Source organism: Macaca nemestrina, chromosome 15 (genome assembly GCF_043159975.1).
Source record: "Macaca nemestrina isolate mMacNem1 chromosome 15, mMacNem.hap1, whole genome shotgun sequence".
Taxonomy (NCBI): domain Eukaryota; kingdom Metazoa; phylum Chordata; class Mammalia; order Primates; family Cercopithecidae; genus Macaca; species Macaca nemestrina.
The window spans coordinates 114,125,749-114,143,719 of NC_092139.1; the positions used below are offsets into that span (position 1 = coordinate 114,125,749).

Here is a 17,971-nt window from a genome sequence, read left to right on the forward strand (position 1 = left end):
TCTCCACTCCCAGGGCACCTCCTCTAAACTCTCCCTTGCATTCGATCTTGCTGGTATCCAAGAATGACGTAGTGCCATCTTCTCGTGAGGTCACCAGCTCCAGGGCACAGGCTGCTTCCCACTCATGGGGTCACAGCCAGGATCACAGCACCTGCTCTAGGCTCAGGTGGACAAAGAACAGAGCGTAGCAGGTGTCCCCACACCTGAGGGCCACCAGCAGCTGAGGACAATGAGCCATGGGGGCATCACCTCCACGGCGGCCTAGAATCTTGGTTTATGAAGAACCAAGCAGCTCCACCTTGGACAAAGTGATGCTTGTAATGACTACACACTGTGCCCAGCGATCCCTATGCAAAGGGCACTCTGGGAGCCCAAAGAGCATGCTGCTGCCTGTCCTAACCACACCAGGATCTCCACATTCATCAGACACGACCTCAACCCCACCGACTCGAGAGAGAAAGCATTCTCTATAAATCGCACACATCTCGCTGCATCTCATGGGGTCTGTTCGCTCTGGGCACAGCGAGGACTCCAGGTGAGTCATACTGCACGTTTCTGGCATGGACACATGATCCAATGGGGTTAGTTTGAGATGTCCAAATCGATTCTCATTGCCCAGCCGTGGTGGCTCACACCCATAATCCCAGTACTTTAGGAGGCTGAGACAGGTGGATCTCTTGAGGTCAGGAGTTCGAGACTAGCCTGACCAATATGGTGAAATCCCATCTCTACTAAAAATACAAAATTATTAGCTGGGCATGGTAGCAGGCACCTGTAGGACCAGCTACTTGGGAGGCTGAGGCAGGAGAATCGCTTGAGCCCAGGAGGCGGAGGTTGCAGGGAGCCAAGATCACACCATTGCCCTCCAGCCTGGATGACAGAGTAAGACTCTGTCTCAAAAAAAAAAAAAAAAAAATTATCATTTAATTCATGCCAATTTTGAAAAAAAAAATATGTCCCTGTTATCCAGAATTACACATATCTTCGGGTCAAAATAAGAAAGAGAAGACACTGAAGAGGGAACACAGCCACGTGGACTCTGAAGGCACAGGGAGGTCCCGGGGCTGCTCTTACTTGTTCTCGCAGTACGGCCCGTAGTGGCTGGGCCCGCACTCGCACACGTAGCCCTGCGGGGAGCCGGGGGAGCGTACGCAGGCCCCCATGTTCTCGCAGGGGTTCAGGTGACAGGCATCCACACAGTTTATTCCAAGGTACCCTGCAAGGACAGAGCCAGCATTACCTCCACCCAGAATCCATGAGACCTTCCACGTTAAAATATCTGGAGCAACCTGTCTCCCCGAGATCTGACTTTCTCTGGTACTCGGCAGAGGGAAGAGACAGGCTGCCACAGAGTCCCCAAAAACACAGCGTTAGGCGGGTTAGACTCGGTGAATGCAGAGAGGAAGGCCTTCCTGGCTGTGAGAGCCTTGGAACACGGGGCCCAGGCCGCCCCAGGACACATGGGGAATGGCCACCAGCAGATGACTTCAGCACCTCAAATCTCAGAGGCCACCCTGAAGGGAGGATTTCCTTAACGTGTACTTTTCACTCATTCATTCATTCATTCATTCAGACACAGTCTTGCTCTGTTGCCCAGGCCGAAGTGCAGTGGCATGATCTCAGCTCACTGCAACCTTTGCCTAACAGGCTCAAGTGATCCTCCCACCTCAGTCTCCCACGTAGCTGGGACCACAGGTGCATGCCACCATGCCGGGCGAACTTTTTTTTTTTTTGGGTAGAGATGGGGTTTCACCATGTTGCCTGACTGGTCCTGAACTCCTGGCCTCAAGTGACCCACCCACCCTGGCCCCCCAATGTGCTGGGATTACAGGTGTGATCCACTGCGCCCAGCCTTACTTTTCATCATTTCTTTGCTGATCACCCCATGTGCTGAGGAGAGCACCTGGGGCACTCTGTGCCTCAAGTAAGGAAGAGGCTCAGAGTCTCTCTCTAGATGGGGCCTACTTGTTATAAAGCTCAGCGCTCCACAGAACCACAGGGACTCGGCTGGGGACACCAACGTCCAAACTGAGCCCCCCTCCTGTGTTTCAGTCATGAGAGGCCTCCCTGTCACTGAAGGGCCCCAGGAGGACAGTCCCACCTTTGTCACAGATGCAGCTGTAGTCCTCCCAGGTGTCATGGCAGCGGCTGTGGGGGGGACAGGGGCTCGAGGTACAGGGGTCCTCCACATCACAGCCGTCCTTCACCCTGACCTTGAGCGCATTGTTCATGTTCAGGGTGGCGACGTTGGTGGGCGTCCCCCCCATCCTCACTCCCTGCATTAAGGAAAGGGCATTGGGGCTGCAGGAGCCCGGAAAGGTAAGTAGGGGTTAAGGGAACCCTGAGACCTCTCTGGTCCCTCGCGAGGCATTCATTTGTGACGCCTCATTTATCTGCAGAGCTGTGGTGGGCAGGGCTGCTCCTCCCGCCCCATGGCCTGGTGGCCGGAGTGCAGTGGAGGGCTGGGTGAGGAGCTCAGAGGGCACGCCGGCCCGATCTCCTGGGGTGCACGGTGGGAGTGTGAGGAGTGGACATCCCTGCCGAGGGGGCTGAGAGCCGAGGGGGCTGAGAGCCGAGGGGGCTGAGAGCTGAGGGGGCTGAGAGCTGAGCGACTCTGAGAGCAGTTCCCTCGGCTGTAGCTGGAACCCCTGGCTCCAGGGAACAGGCACGGGGCCTACTTGGGTGACGTCTGTGGTTGGACTGGGTGGGGGCGGCAGCAAGGGGCTCAATTCAGGATGCTTCACAAAGGCAGGGGGCAAGTGGCTGGCATGGCAGTGGGGAGCTGTGGGGGCCAGGGACGGCCAGGATGCCAAGGGGAACCGCGGGGAAGGATGGGTCTAAAGAGGAAACAGGAGCTGTTAAAGTGGGGATGTCTATCAGACAAATTCTTCACTCACTGAAAACTAACAGGGTGACCAACGGCACCAACGGTGGTGCTGGCAGCCTCGGAGCCGCCTGTGAGGGACAGGCCCCCCCCACTCCACCGCCACCGCCCCCACCTACCTGCATGCAGCCTCGGAATCCACGGCGCACGGAGACCTTGTCTTCAGAGGCGCCCCCGACCACCACGCTCCTGATTGTCAGCCCGGGAAGCATGCCCCCGATATCTGCCCTGTTCTGTGTGGAGAGAGGGGCGGAGCTCTGGGGGCAGAGTCCACCATCCTAGAAACGTCTTCCAGCCTGAAGAATGTGCTGGAAGCCTAAACAGTCGCTTCAACAAGCTCCCCAGAGCCTGAGGACATCTGGGCCTCCAAAGAGAGAGCTGGGCCCAGCTGGACAGCGTGGCTGGCTGTGATGATAAGGGCGAGGGGACCAGGCCAGAGGATGGGTGTCCATGTACCAGCCTAGCCGAAGCGGCCAGTGGGGTCAATGTGGGCAACTGTCCCGCCTCTGTCAAGGGCACAACGCTAAACCAGCCCTGCTGTGACAGAGTTTGGCGAATCAGGAAGACGGCAGCGAACGGAAATTCGTTCACCCATTAACACTGTGGGAACCCAAGAGGGTCTTGGCTGAGATCCAGTCCCAGAAAAGCAGGTGCCTAGAACACACCTATTTACTCCCAGGTCTGTGTTGTAAGATGAGCCTTGGCTCCAAGAGCTCTTGGAAATCCCAGGTAGCCCCTTAAGTGTGTGGGCATTTCACAGACAACATCTTGAGTTACCCGCCTGCAAACTGTGGAAAGCCAGTTTGGTTCGGTAAGTATTCTGAACAATGTCTGGGATGACGCCATCTGCCTGCTAGGACAGGCGTGGCTCCCGGGTGTCTCACAGGCCTGTCCAGGGCCTGGGTCTCACTGCTTTCCCAGTTTTGCTCCCCATCCATGCTCTGAGGGCAGGGGCCCTGGCACTGCTACTTCAGTACCCTAAAGACACGGTGCTGAGCCTACAGGCGCAAGTTGCTCAACATGGCTTTGCTAAAAGAAACCACTGCTGAAGGCACCAACAGCATCATGTTGAGAAATGCAGCTGGAGGAAGTCAGCTGCTGCCTGCCGGGGGCGGGGCATCTGGGTAAAGGAGGTGAGGAACATGCCAGTGACCTCGGTACACGGCAGAACAGAAGCCCACTTGCGGGGGCCCAGAAAGTGCCTCCCCAAATCCACAAGGTCTCTGGCGGGTCCTGGCACATCAAGGGGTCATTCTGTTTTTCCCTGGGCCAGAGGGTCCATCCCCAGAGGAGGTGCAGGTACCAGCTCACCTGGTCCATCCCATAATCCAAAGTCATGGTGACCAGGTGCTTCATCTCACTGTCCTCCTTAACATTCTTCAGCTCGATGAGCAGGTGGTGCCACTCCCCGTCGGTCACCCGCAACCTGGACAGCATCACGGACTCCACGTCGGAGGGGCCATGGGACACCTCAAACTGGAGGTAGTTGTTCAGGATCTAGAGCAGGGAGAGCCACACCAACTGATTGGTACAATGACAATGAAAGAGACAACGCTTTGCAGTCACTTAAACAAGGAAGCTGTGAAGGGGGACTGATGCTGTGGTACCAGATACAAGATGGGTTTAAAAAGTAGGCAAAGTTGGCCGGGTGCGGTGGCTCAGGCCTGTAATCTCAGCACTCTGGGAGGCTGAGGCGGGTGGATCACCTGAAGTCAAAAGTTTGTGACCAGCTTGGCCAACATGGTGAAACCCCATCTTTACTAAAAATACAGAAATTAGCTAGGTGTGGTGGCGGGTGCCTGTAATCCTAGCTACTCAGAGGCTGAGGCAGGAGAACTGCTTGAATCCAGGAGGTGGAGGTTGCAGTGAGCTGAGATTGTGTCATTGCACTCCAGCCTGGGTGACAGAATGAGACTTGGTATCAAGAAAAAAAAAAAGGCAAAGTTGGCTGTCTGTGGTGGCTCAGGCCTTTAATCCCAGCACTTTGGGAGACCACAGCAGGCGAATCACCTGAGATGAGGAGTTCAAGACCAGCCTAGCCAACATGGTGACACCCTGTCTCTACTAAAAATACTAAAATTAGCCAGGCATGCTGGCGGGCACCTGTAAGCCCAGCTACTCGGGAGGCTAAGGCAGCAGAATCGCTTGAACCTGGGAGGTAGAGGTTGCAGTGAGCTGAGATTGCACCACTGCACTCCAGCCTGGGAGACAAGAGCGAGACTCTGTCTCAAAATAATAATAATAATTAGACAAAGTTGGCTGGGTGTGGTGGCTCACACCTGTAATTTCAGCACTTTGGGAAGCCAAGGCGGGTGGATTGCTTGAGGCCAGGAGGTCAAAGAGAGCCTGGCAAATATGGCAAAACCTCGTGTCTACTAAAAATTCAAAAATTAGCCGGGCATGGTGGTGTGTTCCTGTAATCCCAGTTACTTGGGAGGCTGAGGTGGGAGGATCACTCAAGCCCAGGAGGTGGAGGTTGCAGTGAGCCAAGATAGCAACTACTGTACACTTCAGTTTGGGTGACAGAGCGAGACCTTGTCTCAAAAAAAAAAAAAAAAAGTAGGCAAAGTTGTTCTTTGTTGCTGCTGCCAAAACACTCATCAGAACTGCTTGTCTTATTCTATGGGAAAAAGCATCAATCGCTTCATGGAGGTCAAGTAAGCGAAGGGCCAAGACCAAGCCCCATTAGGCTTTTAAGTATTGGGAACCAGCTCGATTCAGGTAACTATTGGGCTCCTATTTTTGGATGCAAACATACTTTATAAGACAAGATTTAATCCTCTGTGTTTAATTACATGCATGAAAAAAACAAAAATCAGCATTGCGAATGGCCTAAGATGCTCATATTGTAAAATAAGGTAGGCCAAGGACAGTGTCAAAATCTTAGTTCTCCTAAGAAAGGACTTGGCGGCCGGGCGCGGTGGCTCACGCCTGTAATCCCAGGACTTTGGGAGGCCGAGACGGGCGGATCACGAGGTCAGGAGATCGAGACCATCCTGGCTAACATGGTGAAACCCCGTCTCTACTAAAAATACAAAAAACTAGCCGGGCGTAGTGGCGGGCACCTGTAGTCCCAGCTACTTGGGAGGCTGAGGCAGGAGAATGGCGAGAACCCGGGAGGCGGAGCTTGCAGTGAGCCGAGATTGCACCACCGCACTCCAGCCTGGGCGACTGAGCAAGACTCCATCTCAAAAAAAAAAAGAAAGGACTTGGCAATTTGGACCAACTCTCCTCTTGAAATCACCTACGAACATGAGACAAAATATTAAAGAATGTCTGTTTGAAGGCACTGAAGTGGCTCCAGGCAAAACAGAGTTTCAGGCTCATGACCAAGGAAAAGACAGAATCTGCACAACAGCGTGGTGTGTTTCCCTGCAAGGCCGGCAGCCGGTTCTGGAAGACACAGTGGAGGCTAAGCGTGCAGTCAGGTCACGGCTGCCAGGTACCTGAAACCCTTGCCCTCCTTGGCACTCTTCAGCCCGGTCAGCAGGTGATGCCGTGCCTCATCAGTCACCTGTGACCTAGAGTCTCAGGATGCCTCAAAGCTTTCTAGGTTCATGGGGCTGGAGGATTAAAAACTGGGGTTCACGGACTGCCAAGGGTTGTTCCTTGGCTTCTGGTTGCAACCCTGAGGGGTTTACACTAACAATAAAAAACGAAAAAGATCCACCCTTGCAGGACTGGAAGCCCGGCTTTGAACCATCTCAGTCTGTGACTGCATTAAAGTCTGTGACTTTGGGAGGCCGAGGCAGGTGGATCACCTGAGGTCAGGAGTTCGAGACTAGCCTGACCAACAAGGTGAAATCCCATCTCTACTGAAAATACAAAAAATTAGCTGGGTGTGGTGGCGGGCGCCTGTAGTTCCAGCTACCTGGGAGGCTGAGATAGGAGAATTGCTTGAACCCGGGAGGCGGGGGTTGCAGTGAGCAGAGATCACGCCACTGCACTCCATCCTGGGTGACGGAGCCAGACTGTGCCTCAAAAAAAAAAAAAAAAAAAAAAAATCTGTGACTGCATTCAAGTGCTCTGGGAGGGCAAGTGCTCCCAGTGGTTGCCAGAAGCAAACATGGAAGATAATGACATCCCCATTCTAGTTTCTCTTTTTCTTTGTGTGTGTTGTTTTTTGTTTTTGTTTGTTTTGAGACAGAGTTCCATTCTTGTTGCCCAGGCTGGAGTGCAATGGCACAATCTCAGCTCACTGTAAACTCTACCTCCCAGGTTCAAGTGAATCTCCTGCCTCAGCCTCCCGAGTAGCTGGGATTACAGGCACCCACTACCACACCCAGCTAATTTGTTTATATTTTTAGTAGAGATGGGGCTTCTCCATGTTGGTCAGGTTGGTCTCAAACTCCTGACCCCAGGTGATCTGCCTCCTTGGCCTCCCAAAGTGTTGGGATTACAGGCATGAGCCACTGCACCTGGCCCCCATTCTAGTTTCACATACTCTCTAGTTTTAAATAAAATGTCTAGCACTCAATAAAAAGCAGCCAAGTATATGAGGATATAAGGTAATACGCTTGAAAACCAAGAGAAGCAAGGAAGAGTGGCAACAGACCACAAAATCATCAGACACAGACTCAAAAATAACACTGGGAACCACAAAACTTTCAAGCAAACAGACTCAGTGAGACCATTAGAATTACTTCTGGGTGTAGGTGTTACAGAGATAAGGGTCAAATGGCCATGTTTAAATACATGTAAGAAGAATCAGAAAACAAGGTTGTAACTAAGATGCTCATACTTAAAGATAACTGAAAAAAAATAGCCTAGATTTTAGAAAAACAACTATTAGCACACTGCTTATATTCTACCTGAAATATAAGGATACAGAAAATGTTGACAGTAAAAGGATAGAAGAAAATACATCATATAAATACCAACCAAAAGAAAAATGGTATAGCTATGTTAATATGAGCCAAAGTAGATTTAAGGCAGAAATCCTTACTACAGAAGGAAGAGGAATTTCATAATGATAACCGAGTCAATTTGATTTGAAGATAAATCAACTCTAAATTTGTAGGCACCTAAGAACCTGGCCTCAAAATCTATATAGTAAAAATCAAGATTACTAAGAGAAGTAATAGACAAATCTACAGTCAAGGTAGGAGACCTGTAACTAACTTCTCTCAATAAGTGAGAAGACAAAGACAAAAAAAAAATTAAAACCAATAATGATAAAGAATATTTGAATACCACAGTCAACAAACTTTACCTACTTGATATATACAGAATATTATGGATAACAACTGCAGAGCATATAGTGGTATGTGTACAAAACTGGCTAGAGGCCGGGCACGGTGGCTCCAGACTCTAATCCCAACACTTTGGGAGGCTGAGGCGGACAGATCACCTGAGGTCAGGGGATCGAGACCAGCATGGCCTACATGGTGAAACCCCGTCTCTACTAAAAATACAAAAATTATCTGGATGTGGTGGCAGGCATCTATAATTCCAGCTATTCAGGAGGTTGAGGCAGGAGAATCACTTGAACCTGGGAGGTAGAGGCTGCAGTGAGCTGAGATTGCACCATTGCACTCCAGCCTGGTGACAGAATGAAACTCCGCCTCGAAAAGAAAAAAAAAAAAAACGACTAGATCTGGGCTGTAAACCACATTTCGAAGTTCTGAAACCACATGGTATAAGTTCTTTGACCTGCAATTACGCTAAAAACAATACCAAAATGATTTACTAGAAAATGCTACATGAGGCTGGGCACGGTGGCTCATGCCTGAAGTACCAGCACTTTGGTAGATCGAGGCAGGTAGATCACCTGAGGTCAGGAGTTGGAGACCAGCCTGGCCAATATGGTGAAAACCTGTCTCTACTAAAAATAAAAAAATTAGCCGGGCGTGGTGATGGGGCTAATGGGGCACACACCTGTAATCCCAGCTACTCGGGAGGCCGAGGTAGGAGAATCACTTGAAACTGGGAGGCAGAGGTTGCAGTGAGCAAAGATCACACTACTGCACTCCAGCCTGAGAGACAGAGCGAGACTCCAACTCAAAAGAAAAAAGAAAATGCTACATGCTTGCTAACCTAGAAATCTACTTCTAAATATCACATCAGTCTAAGATAAATTCATGAGAGAAAACAGGATACAGGTTTTAACCAGTTGTAAAGGTTATGTAACTAAAACTGTATTTCAATTTTTGGTCTCTATCGATAGTTTGGGGGTTTTTTGTTTGGGGGAGGACACAAAAAAAAAACATTAGCCGCACACCTGGCTACTTTTTGTATTTTTAGTATAAACGAGGTTTCTCCATGATGGCCAAGCTGGTCTTGAACTCCCGACCTCAGGTGATCCACCTGCCTTGGCCTCCCAAAGTAGTGGGATTACATCCAAGAGCCACTGTACCTGGTCTGATAGTTATTTTAAGAAGATAACTTTTCACCTTTTTCTATTTTTTTTTTTTTTTTTTTGAGACAGAGTTTCGCTCTCATCGCCCAGGCTGGAGTGCCGTGGCTCAATCGTGGCTCAATCTTGGCTCACTGCAACCTCTGTCTCCCGGGTTCAAGTGATTCTCCTGCTTCAGCCTCCCAAGTAGCTGGGACTACAGGTATGCACCACCACGCCCAGCTAATTTTTGTATTTTTAGTAGAGATAGGGTTTCCCCATGTTGGCCGGGCTGGTCTCGAACTCCTGACCTCAGGTGATCCACCCGCCTCGGCCTCCCAAAGTGCTGGGATTACAGGCGTGAGCCACCACGTCTGGCGTCCATTTTGTTTTCTTTTGTTCTACAGAAGTTAGCTTATTAATTTCCTTTGCCATTCTCTTGCATTGTTCTTGCTTTAAAAACTCCAAAGTGAGCAGACCAGCGATAAAAGTGGCGTTATGTCTACAAACAAAAGTGATATCCACAGAATGAACCTGTTTCACGGGTGATAACTGCCTCCTCTCTTAGGCGTGTCCCCAGCTCTCGGTCCGAGAGGCATTCAGCAATTACAAGGTTAACCCACCTGACAAGGTGGGTGGATTCTGGGTGCCCGAGAGCAATTATCCAAATTGCTTGGGCTGTGGGATGACAATGGAGTCTTACTTGTCCCACACCACAGTGGCAGGGGAGCAGGGCACATCCTTGGAGGAACACCCAAACCGCTGCTTTACAGACTCACAGGCCCACAGGAGGCCTGCAAGCTGATGGTGGCAAGGAGAAATCCTCCAGAACCTTCGGTAACACGCGGCTGACCGGCCTCTGGGAGCTGCCCTGTGGGCCTTCTAGGTGCCCACTGGGGTCTGTAACATCCTTCCAGCCACCCAGACCTCCACAGGGAGGGCTGGCTGTAGTCCCTGGCAAAACTCCTGATTTTTGGATGAGCTCTCCATGATGTAATTACGCAAACAGCATAGAGTCTGTGGCTTCCAGTGCCGTTCCTACTGAAAGCGCATGTTTTTCCGACAGAGACCCCACTGCCAAATGACAACTTGGAAGCTCCAATTCATCACCTGCATCCAAACAGCCAATTTAATTTGTTCTGACAGTGAACCCACCACATAGAAAATACCATCCCCGGGCAGCACTGCGCTTGCCAAGTTTTGGCCTGAAGGAAGCTTCTGGGGCTGCCTGGGAGACTCATGAAATGACAAGTTTAACAAGAGCCCACAGGCCAGCTATAATCATCCCTGGTGCAGGCCGCACCTTCCAGGCAATCCGAGCGGTCTGTGCTGGAAAATGCTCCCGAGCTGTGACCAGGAGGAACAGGAGGCTCCCTGTCCAGACCTGAGCCCCTGCCCCAGCCCCGACCTGTCTCCTGAGCCCTCACTGATCTGCCGAGGGACTGACCTCCACCAGCCTGCTGGGAGCACTCTCGGTCCTGCCTCCGCCACCCTCCAACCAGGCACTTACGGCAGCGAGGGCATGTGCCAGGCAGCCCCTCTGTCTCCCCACCAACCCTCATGCCAATCTTGGCTATACAGAACCGTTTCTAGATGGGCTGCCCATAGGGGTGACAGAGAGGGGCCTGTGGCCGTCCCAGGAACCTGGGCAGTAAAAGAACCATGGGGTCCAGAGTGAAGAGCCTCTACGCCCCAGTTTCCCCTGTGTGGAACGAGAGCTTGGAGCAGGCACTCCATAAAATCCATCTCACCTCTCACCATCTGACCCCAGCCCAGCCTCCCCTGATGGGGGATGGCGTCCAGGACACACTGGGCAGCATAAGAAGGCCCAGAGTCCAGAGGAGGAAAGGCAACAAGGCATGGCTCCGCACGGCACACAGCTGACAGCAGAGGACACGCAGCTGGCGCAGACCCCACTTTGGGAGGCACTTCCTGACCGCAGGAGCCTGGGGGGGAGTCATCCTGGGAGGACAGGGTGAGTGTTCCCATGTCGCCAACCCCAAGGCAGGAGAGGAGGCTAACCCAAGGGCAGAGTCTCTGTGCGCTGAAGGGAGGGCAGGAGGGCGCCCCAGGCTCACTCTGGTCAGAGATAATGAACAACCAGAAGGAAATCAGTGCTGCTCTGAGACCGTGTGCACCCAGGTCTCATCACATGCAGGCACATGCATACATATATAGCCACATGCACTGAGACATGCACAAATGTACATGCATAGAGAGACGCACATATAGATGCGCATACATGCACATACACACTGACACGCACACACACACTTGCACATACGCGCACACACACATGTATACAAACTTGGAAAAAAAGCCTAGGAGTCACGCCTGTAATCTCAGCACTTTAGGAGGCTGAGGTGGGTGGATCACCTGAGGTCAGGAGTTCGAGACCAGCCTGAGCAACATGGCAAAACCCCATCTCTACTAAAAACACAACAAATTTAGCCGGGTGTGGTGGTAAGCTCCTGTAATCCCAGCTACTGTGGAGGCTGAGGCAGGAGAATCGCTTGAACCTGGGAGGCAGAAGTTGCAGTGAGCCGACGTTGCACCACTGCACTCCAGCCTGGGCAACAAGAGCAAAACTCCATCTCAAAAACAAAAAACAAAAAACCTAGGAAGAAGGAAAGAATAACCCAGTTACGAATCTGTCAAATCAAGACAGAGTGCCCTGCTCAGGCCCGACTCCCATGGGCCATTCCTGTGCCAGGGTATGAGAATTAGGTCTAAGGAGAGACATAAAGGGAGCTTTTTAGGAGGCAGAATTGCCCAGTGAGTTTTCAGAGCTAGACCCTGATCAGAAAGGGTCACAGCAGCTGGAGAGCGCCCGTGCCCCGCCATCACTACAGACGGGAATGACCTTGAGATGCACAGGCAGAAGGGCGAGAAGGCAAGCCGAGGGCCAGGCGCCCTCCTGGAGAGGGTCCCTGGGGCTGCCTCACACGATGGAGTCTCCAGGGTGTGGCAGAAGGGCAGCGCGATGAGAGAAGACAGGGCTCATAACTGTTTCCCAAACAAAATGTCTACGGAGCATGGAAGATGCGAGCGGAAACTGTGTAGCGCAGGAAACCGGAGGAAAGAGTGCATTCCAATCACCTTCTAAAAGCTGTTCAGAATTTTTATCTAACAAATAAACTTCTGTTTCAAACAAACAAAACAGTAAAGACCAACAAGACAGAGAAAATATGCAGAGAGCGACCACGCCGGGCTTTAGGCATCTCCGGGCTGAGCCAAGCTCCGGGAGACGGTGGATGTGCATTGGTGCCAACCACCTCCTGGCCGCAGCTCTTTTTTTTCTTTTTGAGATGGAGTCTCAGTCTTGTCGCCCAGGCTGGAGTGCAGTGGCACGTTCTCTGGTCACTGCAACCTCCGCCTCCCAGATTCAAGCGATTCCCCTGCCTCAGCCTCCCGGGTAGTTTTCAGAGTTAGACCCTGATCAAAAAGCACCCACCAGCACGCCTGGCTAATTTTTTTGTAGTTTTAGTAGAGACGGAGTTTCACCATGTTGGCCAGGCTGGTCTTGAACTCCTGACCTCAGGTGATCCTCCTGCTTCGGCCTCCCAAAGTGTTGGGATTATAGGCATGAGCCACCACCCCGGCCTGCACCTGGCTGCCACTTTAACTGGTGAGGCCCATTGTTTCCGCCTGAAGGTTCGGCACCTCCCTCAGCTCTGCAGTGCCCACGCTCCAGCCAAACCCTCAGGCTAGAGGGAGACCAGAGCTGCCACGCACCTCATCTGAGCTCTGCTGGGCCCTGAGGTTGGTCCAGTCCCATGCTCACTCACTCCATCTCCGCCTCCCGGAGGAAAGAAAGAGCTCATACTCCCCCTCCTCCTCTTCAGAGAACCCCAGGGGTGGGCGCCAGACGAAGGGCGAGCAGCAAGTGCCCCAGTGTGCACCAGGAAGCCCAGCGCCTGGGTCCCTCCCTCGGGCACCCACCTAGCAGATGCCTCGTGGCACGGGGCCCCAGTCACCTGGAGGCGAAAGCTGGTGGGCCCGCCGCTGGTGGCCTCCATCAGAACGCTGTCCTCCTTCCGGGTCCGGAACATGAGCCCCAGGTACCAGGGCACAGAGATGATGACGTTCAGGTCGCTCCAGGACACGACACTCTCACCGCTGAAGAGCTGGGGGTGGGGCATGGCTGCGGACACAGGCCCGGGGACCTCAGGTGTCTCCTGAAATCACGCGGCTGCAGACTCTTGGCTGCATGGGTGGGGGATGGGCCTGCAGGATGGGCCTGGACCTTTTTCACTTTAACACGAAGGCTGGTCTGAGCCTCCCCTCTATGACGCATCCAGCCCTCGCAGTCAGCCACGTGGGCTCCACAGAAGCCAACCCTGGGACATAAACCTCCCTCCTGGGAAGCATGAAGACCTACAGACTCCCAGCCGCAGATGGGCGCGGCAAGGGGCTCTCAGGCTTGACAGGAGGCAGATGGGGGCGGGTTCAGGATCCCTGGGCTCAGTGGCTGGGGGTGCTAGGGTTGGGCCCTGCTGGCCCAGCCTACCTGTCCCACCCCACACCTGAGGGACTGGGGACGGGGTCTCTGCAGGGGACAGTCTCTTGGAGAGGGCAGTGAGTCCACAGTAAACGCAGCATACGCTGCCAGTGGCTGCCGGAGCCGGACGTGAAACCCCCTCACAGTGGTCCCGGGCACATCAAGGAGCAATGCTTCCCAGGCCTCCACGACCGGGGGGATGGACGATGCCAGCCACTCACCTTGCTCGCAGTTCTTCCCGCCAAATCGGAGCGGACACTCACACAGATACATGTTCCACCTGTTGACACAGGTGCCCCCGTTCTGACAGCGCCTCCCGTCGCAGAAGTTCCTCCGAGCGGCACAGCCTGGCAACACAGAGCGTGCGGCAGGGCCTGACTCGAGGAACCGCCAGGGGTCCCCGGTGCCAGATGTGGTGTGGGAAACCACGATGGAATGGACACGGGGCTGGACAGAAGTCAGACTAGGTCTGAACATCCCTGGCAACGGCAGGAACATGGGAACTGAGAAGGTGCTGAACGCACTGACCACGTTTGGAGACGCGAGGGCTCCAGGCCATCACGGCAGCTGGCCCGGTCACCTGGTGACACATGCAAGACCCTAGGATCATGTGTGCCTCAGGTTAGCTGGCTGGGCCAGCAGAGCCAAGGCAACTCCAAACTGCAGAAACTGCGGAGCTGCACATCTGGCAAGCCTGGACTCCGGGTTCCATCCCAGGAGCTTCCCACAGCTGGACACAGACATTTCTAAGAAAAAGACGGCTCCCCAGGGATCTGCAAGCAGTGACCTCTGTGTGGCTGCCGACATGCAGCCAGATGCCTCTGTGGTGGCCCCAATGCCCTGATGGCCACCCGTACCTTCCCTGGTGCCATTGTTGGCGATGAATCCAGCCATGTCCACATTTTTGCCGTCGACTGACAGGTTCCGCATGCAGCCCACAAACTGCCGGTTGTGCACTGGGAAGTCTTCTGGTAGGTTGGGGACGCCACCCAGGAGCAGAGGACCGGTCAGATCCAGGGACCTGGGGAGGTAAACCATCTTCTGTGATGTCCGGGCAGCGGCGCCACAGCGGGCTGGGCTCTGCAGTTGCCTCTGTGTAGCCTCTGCCACCATAACTACTTCAGAAACCAAGCAGGCAGGAGGGCAGAGGCCAGAATCAGAGGGGGCTCCTGTGTCTGGTGCTGTGTTTGCTCACGCTTGCGTTCCGTCCTGACGATCTGGGTGTTTCACACTCACCAGTGACCACCAAGCCCCGCCCACCCAGGTTGGTCCACACCTAGACAAGATGTGAGCGCAGGGAGCACAGGTCAAGGCCAGCAGGGACTACACTTTACTTTGGCCTCTGAGACCTTCCAGGAAGAGGAAGGGACTTGAAGGGAGGCCAGAAGAAAATGAGAACTCTGGCTGGGCGTGGTGGCTCACACCTGTAATTCCAGCACTTTGGGAGGCTGAGGTGGGCAGATCACGAGGTCAAGAGATCAATACCATCCTGGCCAACAGGATGGTCTCTACTAAAAATACAAAAATTAGCTGGGCGTGGTGGCGCATGCCTGTTAGCCCCAGCTACTCGGGAGGCTGAGGCAGGAGAATCGCTTGAACCCGGGAGGTGGAGGTTGCAGTGAGCCAAGATCACGCCACTGCACTCCAGCCTGGCGACAGTGAGACTCCGTTTCAAAAAAAAGAAAATGAGAACCCTGGAGGCACCCCAGAGGCGGTGCAAACTCAGGCAAGGGCTGTGACCTCTCCAGTGCAGTTTGCTTCCCAGCAAAAGAGCACCATCCCGCCTCCATCCCAGGCGGGCGGGATCAGACAGAACAGAACAGAACAGGTAAGGGATTGCCCGCGGGCCCCCATCAGGATGCATCAGGGCTATCTATATGATCTTCAAAAAAGGATGTATCAGGCCGGGCGCGGTGGCTCACGCCTGTAATCCCAGCACTTTGGGAGGCCGAGGCGGGCGGATCACAAGGTCAGGAGATCGAGACCATCCTGGCTAACACAGTGAAACCCTGTCTCTACTAAAAATACAAAAAACTAGCTGGGCGTAGTGGCGGGCGCCTGTAGTCCCAGCTACTCAGGAGGCTGAGGCAGGAGAATGGCGTGAACCCGGGGGGCGGAGCTTGCAGTGAGCCGAGATTGCACCCCTGTACTCCAGCCTCGGCGACAGGGCGAGACTCCGTCTCAAAGAAAAAAAAAAAAAAGGATGTATTAGGGCTATCTATATGATCTTCAAAACAGTGATTCGTTATTCTGTGGTTATTTAATCCCAGCACTTCAGGAGGCCAGGGTCAGAGAACCGCTTGAGCCCAGGAGTTCAAGACCAGCCTGGGCAACACAGGGAGACCTCGTCTCTATAAAAAATTTTAAAAGTTAGCTGGGTGTGGTGGTGTGTGCCTGTGGTCCCAGCTACTCGGGAGGCTGTGGCAGGAGGATGGTTTGAGCCCAGAAGGTCAAGGCTTCAGTGAGCTAGGATTGTGCCACTGCACTCCAGCCTGGGCAACAGAGTGAGACCCCATGTCAGAAAAAAATAAAACGACAAAAAAAAAGTAAGCCTCTGGGACCAGCTGGCTGACACAGTGCTCCACTTAACAGACTCCTGGAGTCCCAGGTGCCAGAATTTGCAGGGACAAAGCCAGTGATCCGTGGAGACAGGGCCAGAGACTGTCTCTGGGTCTGTAAGCTGGCTATCACAACCCTGGGGTCAGCCTGGCCAATCTTGACACATACTTAGGGAGACTTATTCTAGAAGGTTCTAACATGTCAGAGGGAAGGTGCTCCAACCATGCAGAGGGAGTCTGACTCCAGCCTGGACTGAGGTCACCAGGGTACTGCACCCAGAGTGCCTGCATGGGGCCCTGCTCTGGGAAGGCTGCAGGGTGAACATGTTTGGGGGTGCGGACCCCCAGGGCCGCCCCTCCTGGGATGCTCACTTCTTGGAGCCGGTCTGAGTGCCCTGGGCAGCGCAGCTGTAGTTCCCGATGTCCTTTCCAAAGCGCACAGCCATGGTTGTGTCACAATCATCCACCGTCACCACGGCCATCTTCTCCCCGGATGGCCCGTGGGGCAGGCCCAGGTGGCCGATGTTGGGCTGTAAGAAGAGAAAGCACAGAGAGCATCAGCACTTTCCCCGCCAGGGCCCTCAGCAGGCGTACCTGTCACTCATAGAGCGGGGAGGACACAGCACTGGGTGGGCAGCAGGTGGACAAGGGATGAGGAGCCCCTGGCCTTTAGTTTCCTAAACTAGCTGTGCTGGGCTGCTTGGTGTCCTCTCAAGTTCTGCTTCGCAGAATCTCAGAATGTGGCCTGGTCTGGACAAAGAGCTGGTGCCGATGGAATTAACTAAGATGCAGACGTCCTGGAGTAGGCAGGCCCTGATCCAAGATGACTGGTGTCCTCTTAAGAGGACAGATGCTGAGACGCAAAGGCACGCAGGGGAGAAGCCGCGTGACTGTGGAGGCAGCTGCTGGAGCAGCTGTTTATAAGCCAAGGGCCACCTGGACCACCAACACCTAGGACAAGGCAGGAAGGGTCCTCCCCTTGAGCCTTCGGAGGAGGCACAGCCCTGCCCACACCTTGACTTCTAAGCGCCAGACTGAGAGAGAATCGTGTCTGTTGTTTGAGCCACCCTATCCATGGTACTTTGTGACGGTGGCCCCAGAAAATGAAGACAGCAGCCAACACCCAAGCCCCGGGGCCCCTCCTGTGAACACCCGCTTCTGCTCTTCTGGGGGTGTCCTCTTGACCATGGCGCCTGGCCAGGCTCATGCTCCTGGAGTACAGATACCAGGAGGCTGCTGCCCGGCCCGCAGACGGCCCCACATCTCCCCTCTAAGGCGTGGAGCTCCCTCTCTGGGCCAGGAGCACGTTCCAGGGCTGGGTACAAGAGTTCTTCTGAATCAGTGACCTCAGGTGAAACCTCTCCCTTCTCGAAGAGACTGTGGTTCGCCATCTGGGGATGAGCCCACTTTCCCCAGGCAGCCCTCACAGGTCTCACCTCCTGGTCAGCCCCTCCCAGGACATGGAGCATATCCACCCAGCCAGCTCAGACGCCCTTCCAGGAGGAAAAGCAGCACCAGCCCTGCACGATCCATGCGGCCACGGATGGATCTCAAAGATCTCATGTGGGTCTCAAAGTTCCAGAAACCCAGTTGGTGCCAGCTCCAACCGGAACAGGCAACAGAATGCCCTTCATCTGCGCAACCTGGATAGCAAGACCTACATCCCGCGGGTGGCCATGACGATGAGCCAGGAG

At 53.8% G+C, this 17,971-nt stretch overlaps 1 protein-coding gene across 5 annotated transcripts in view; it reads right to left on the minus strand.

Moving 5' to 3' along the window:
• The window catches only part of LOC105489797 (cadherin EGF LAG seven-pass G-type receptor 1), a 203,970-nt gene that overhangs the window by 48,158 nt on the left and 137,841 nt on the right, over nt 1-17,971 (minus strand). For all 5 annotated transcript variants that reach the window (XR_011614219.1, XM_071080762.1, XM_011754897.2 and 2 more), the window contains exons 6-13: nt 16,650-16,807; nt 14,577-14,740; nt 13,941-14,066; nt 13,196-13,362; nt 4,196-4,381; nt 3,004-3,117; nt 2,102-2,276; nt 1,075-1,216 (exon numbers count right to left, since the gene is read on the minus strand). Coding sequence is in view for 4 of the 5 variants with exons in the window: in XM_071080762.1 (XP_070936863.1) it covers nt 1,075-1,216; nt 2,102-2,276; nt 3,004-3,117; nt 4,196-4,381; nt 13,196-13,362; nt 13,941-14,066; nt 14,577-14,740; nt 16,650-16,807 (1,232 nt within the window). In the remaining variant the exon portion in view is untranslated. The remainder of the gene's footprint in view (nt 1-1,074; nt 1,217-2,101; nt 2,277-3,003; nt 3,118-4,195; nt 4,382-13,195; nt 13,363-13,940; nt 14,067-14,576; nt 14,741-16,649; nt 16,808-17,971) is intronic.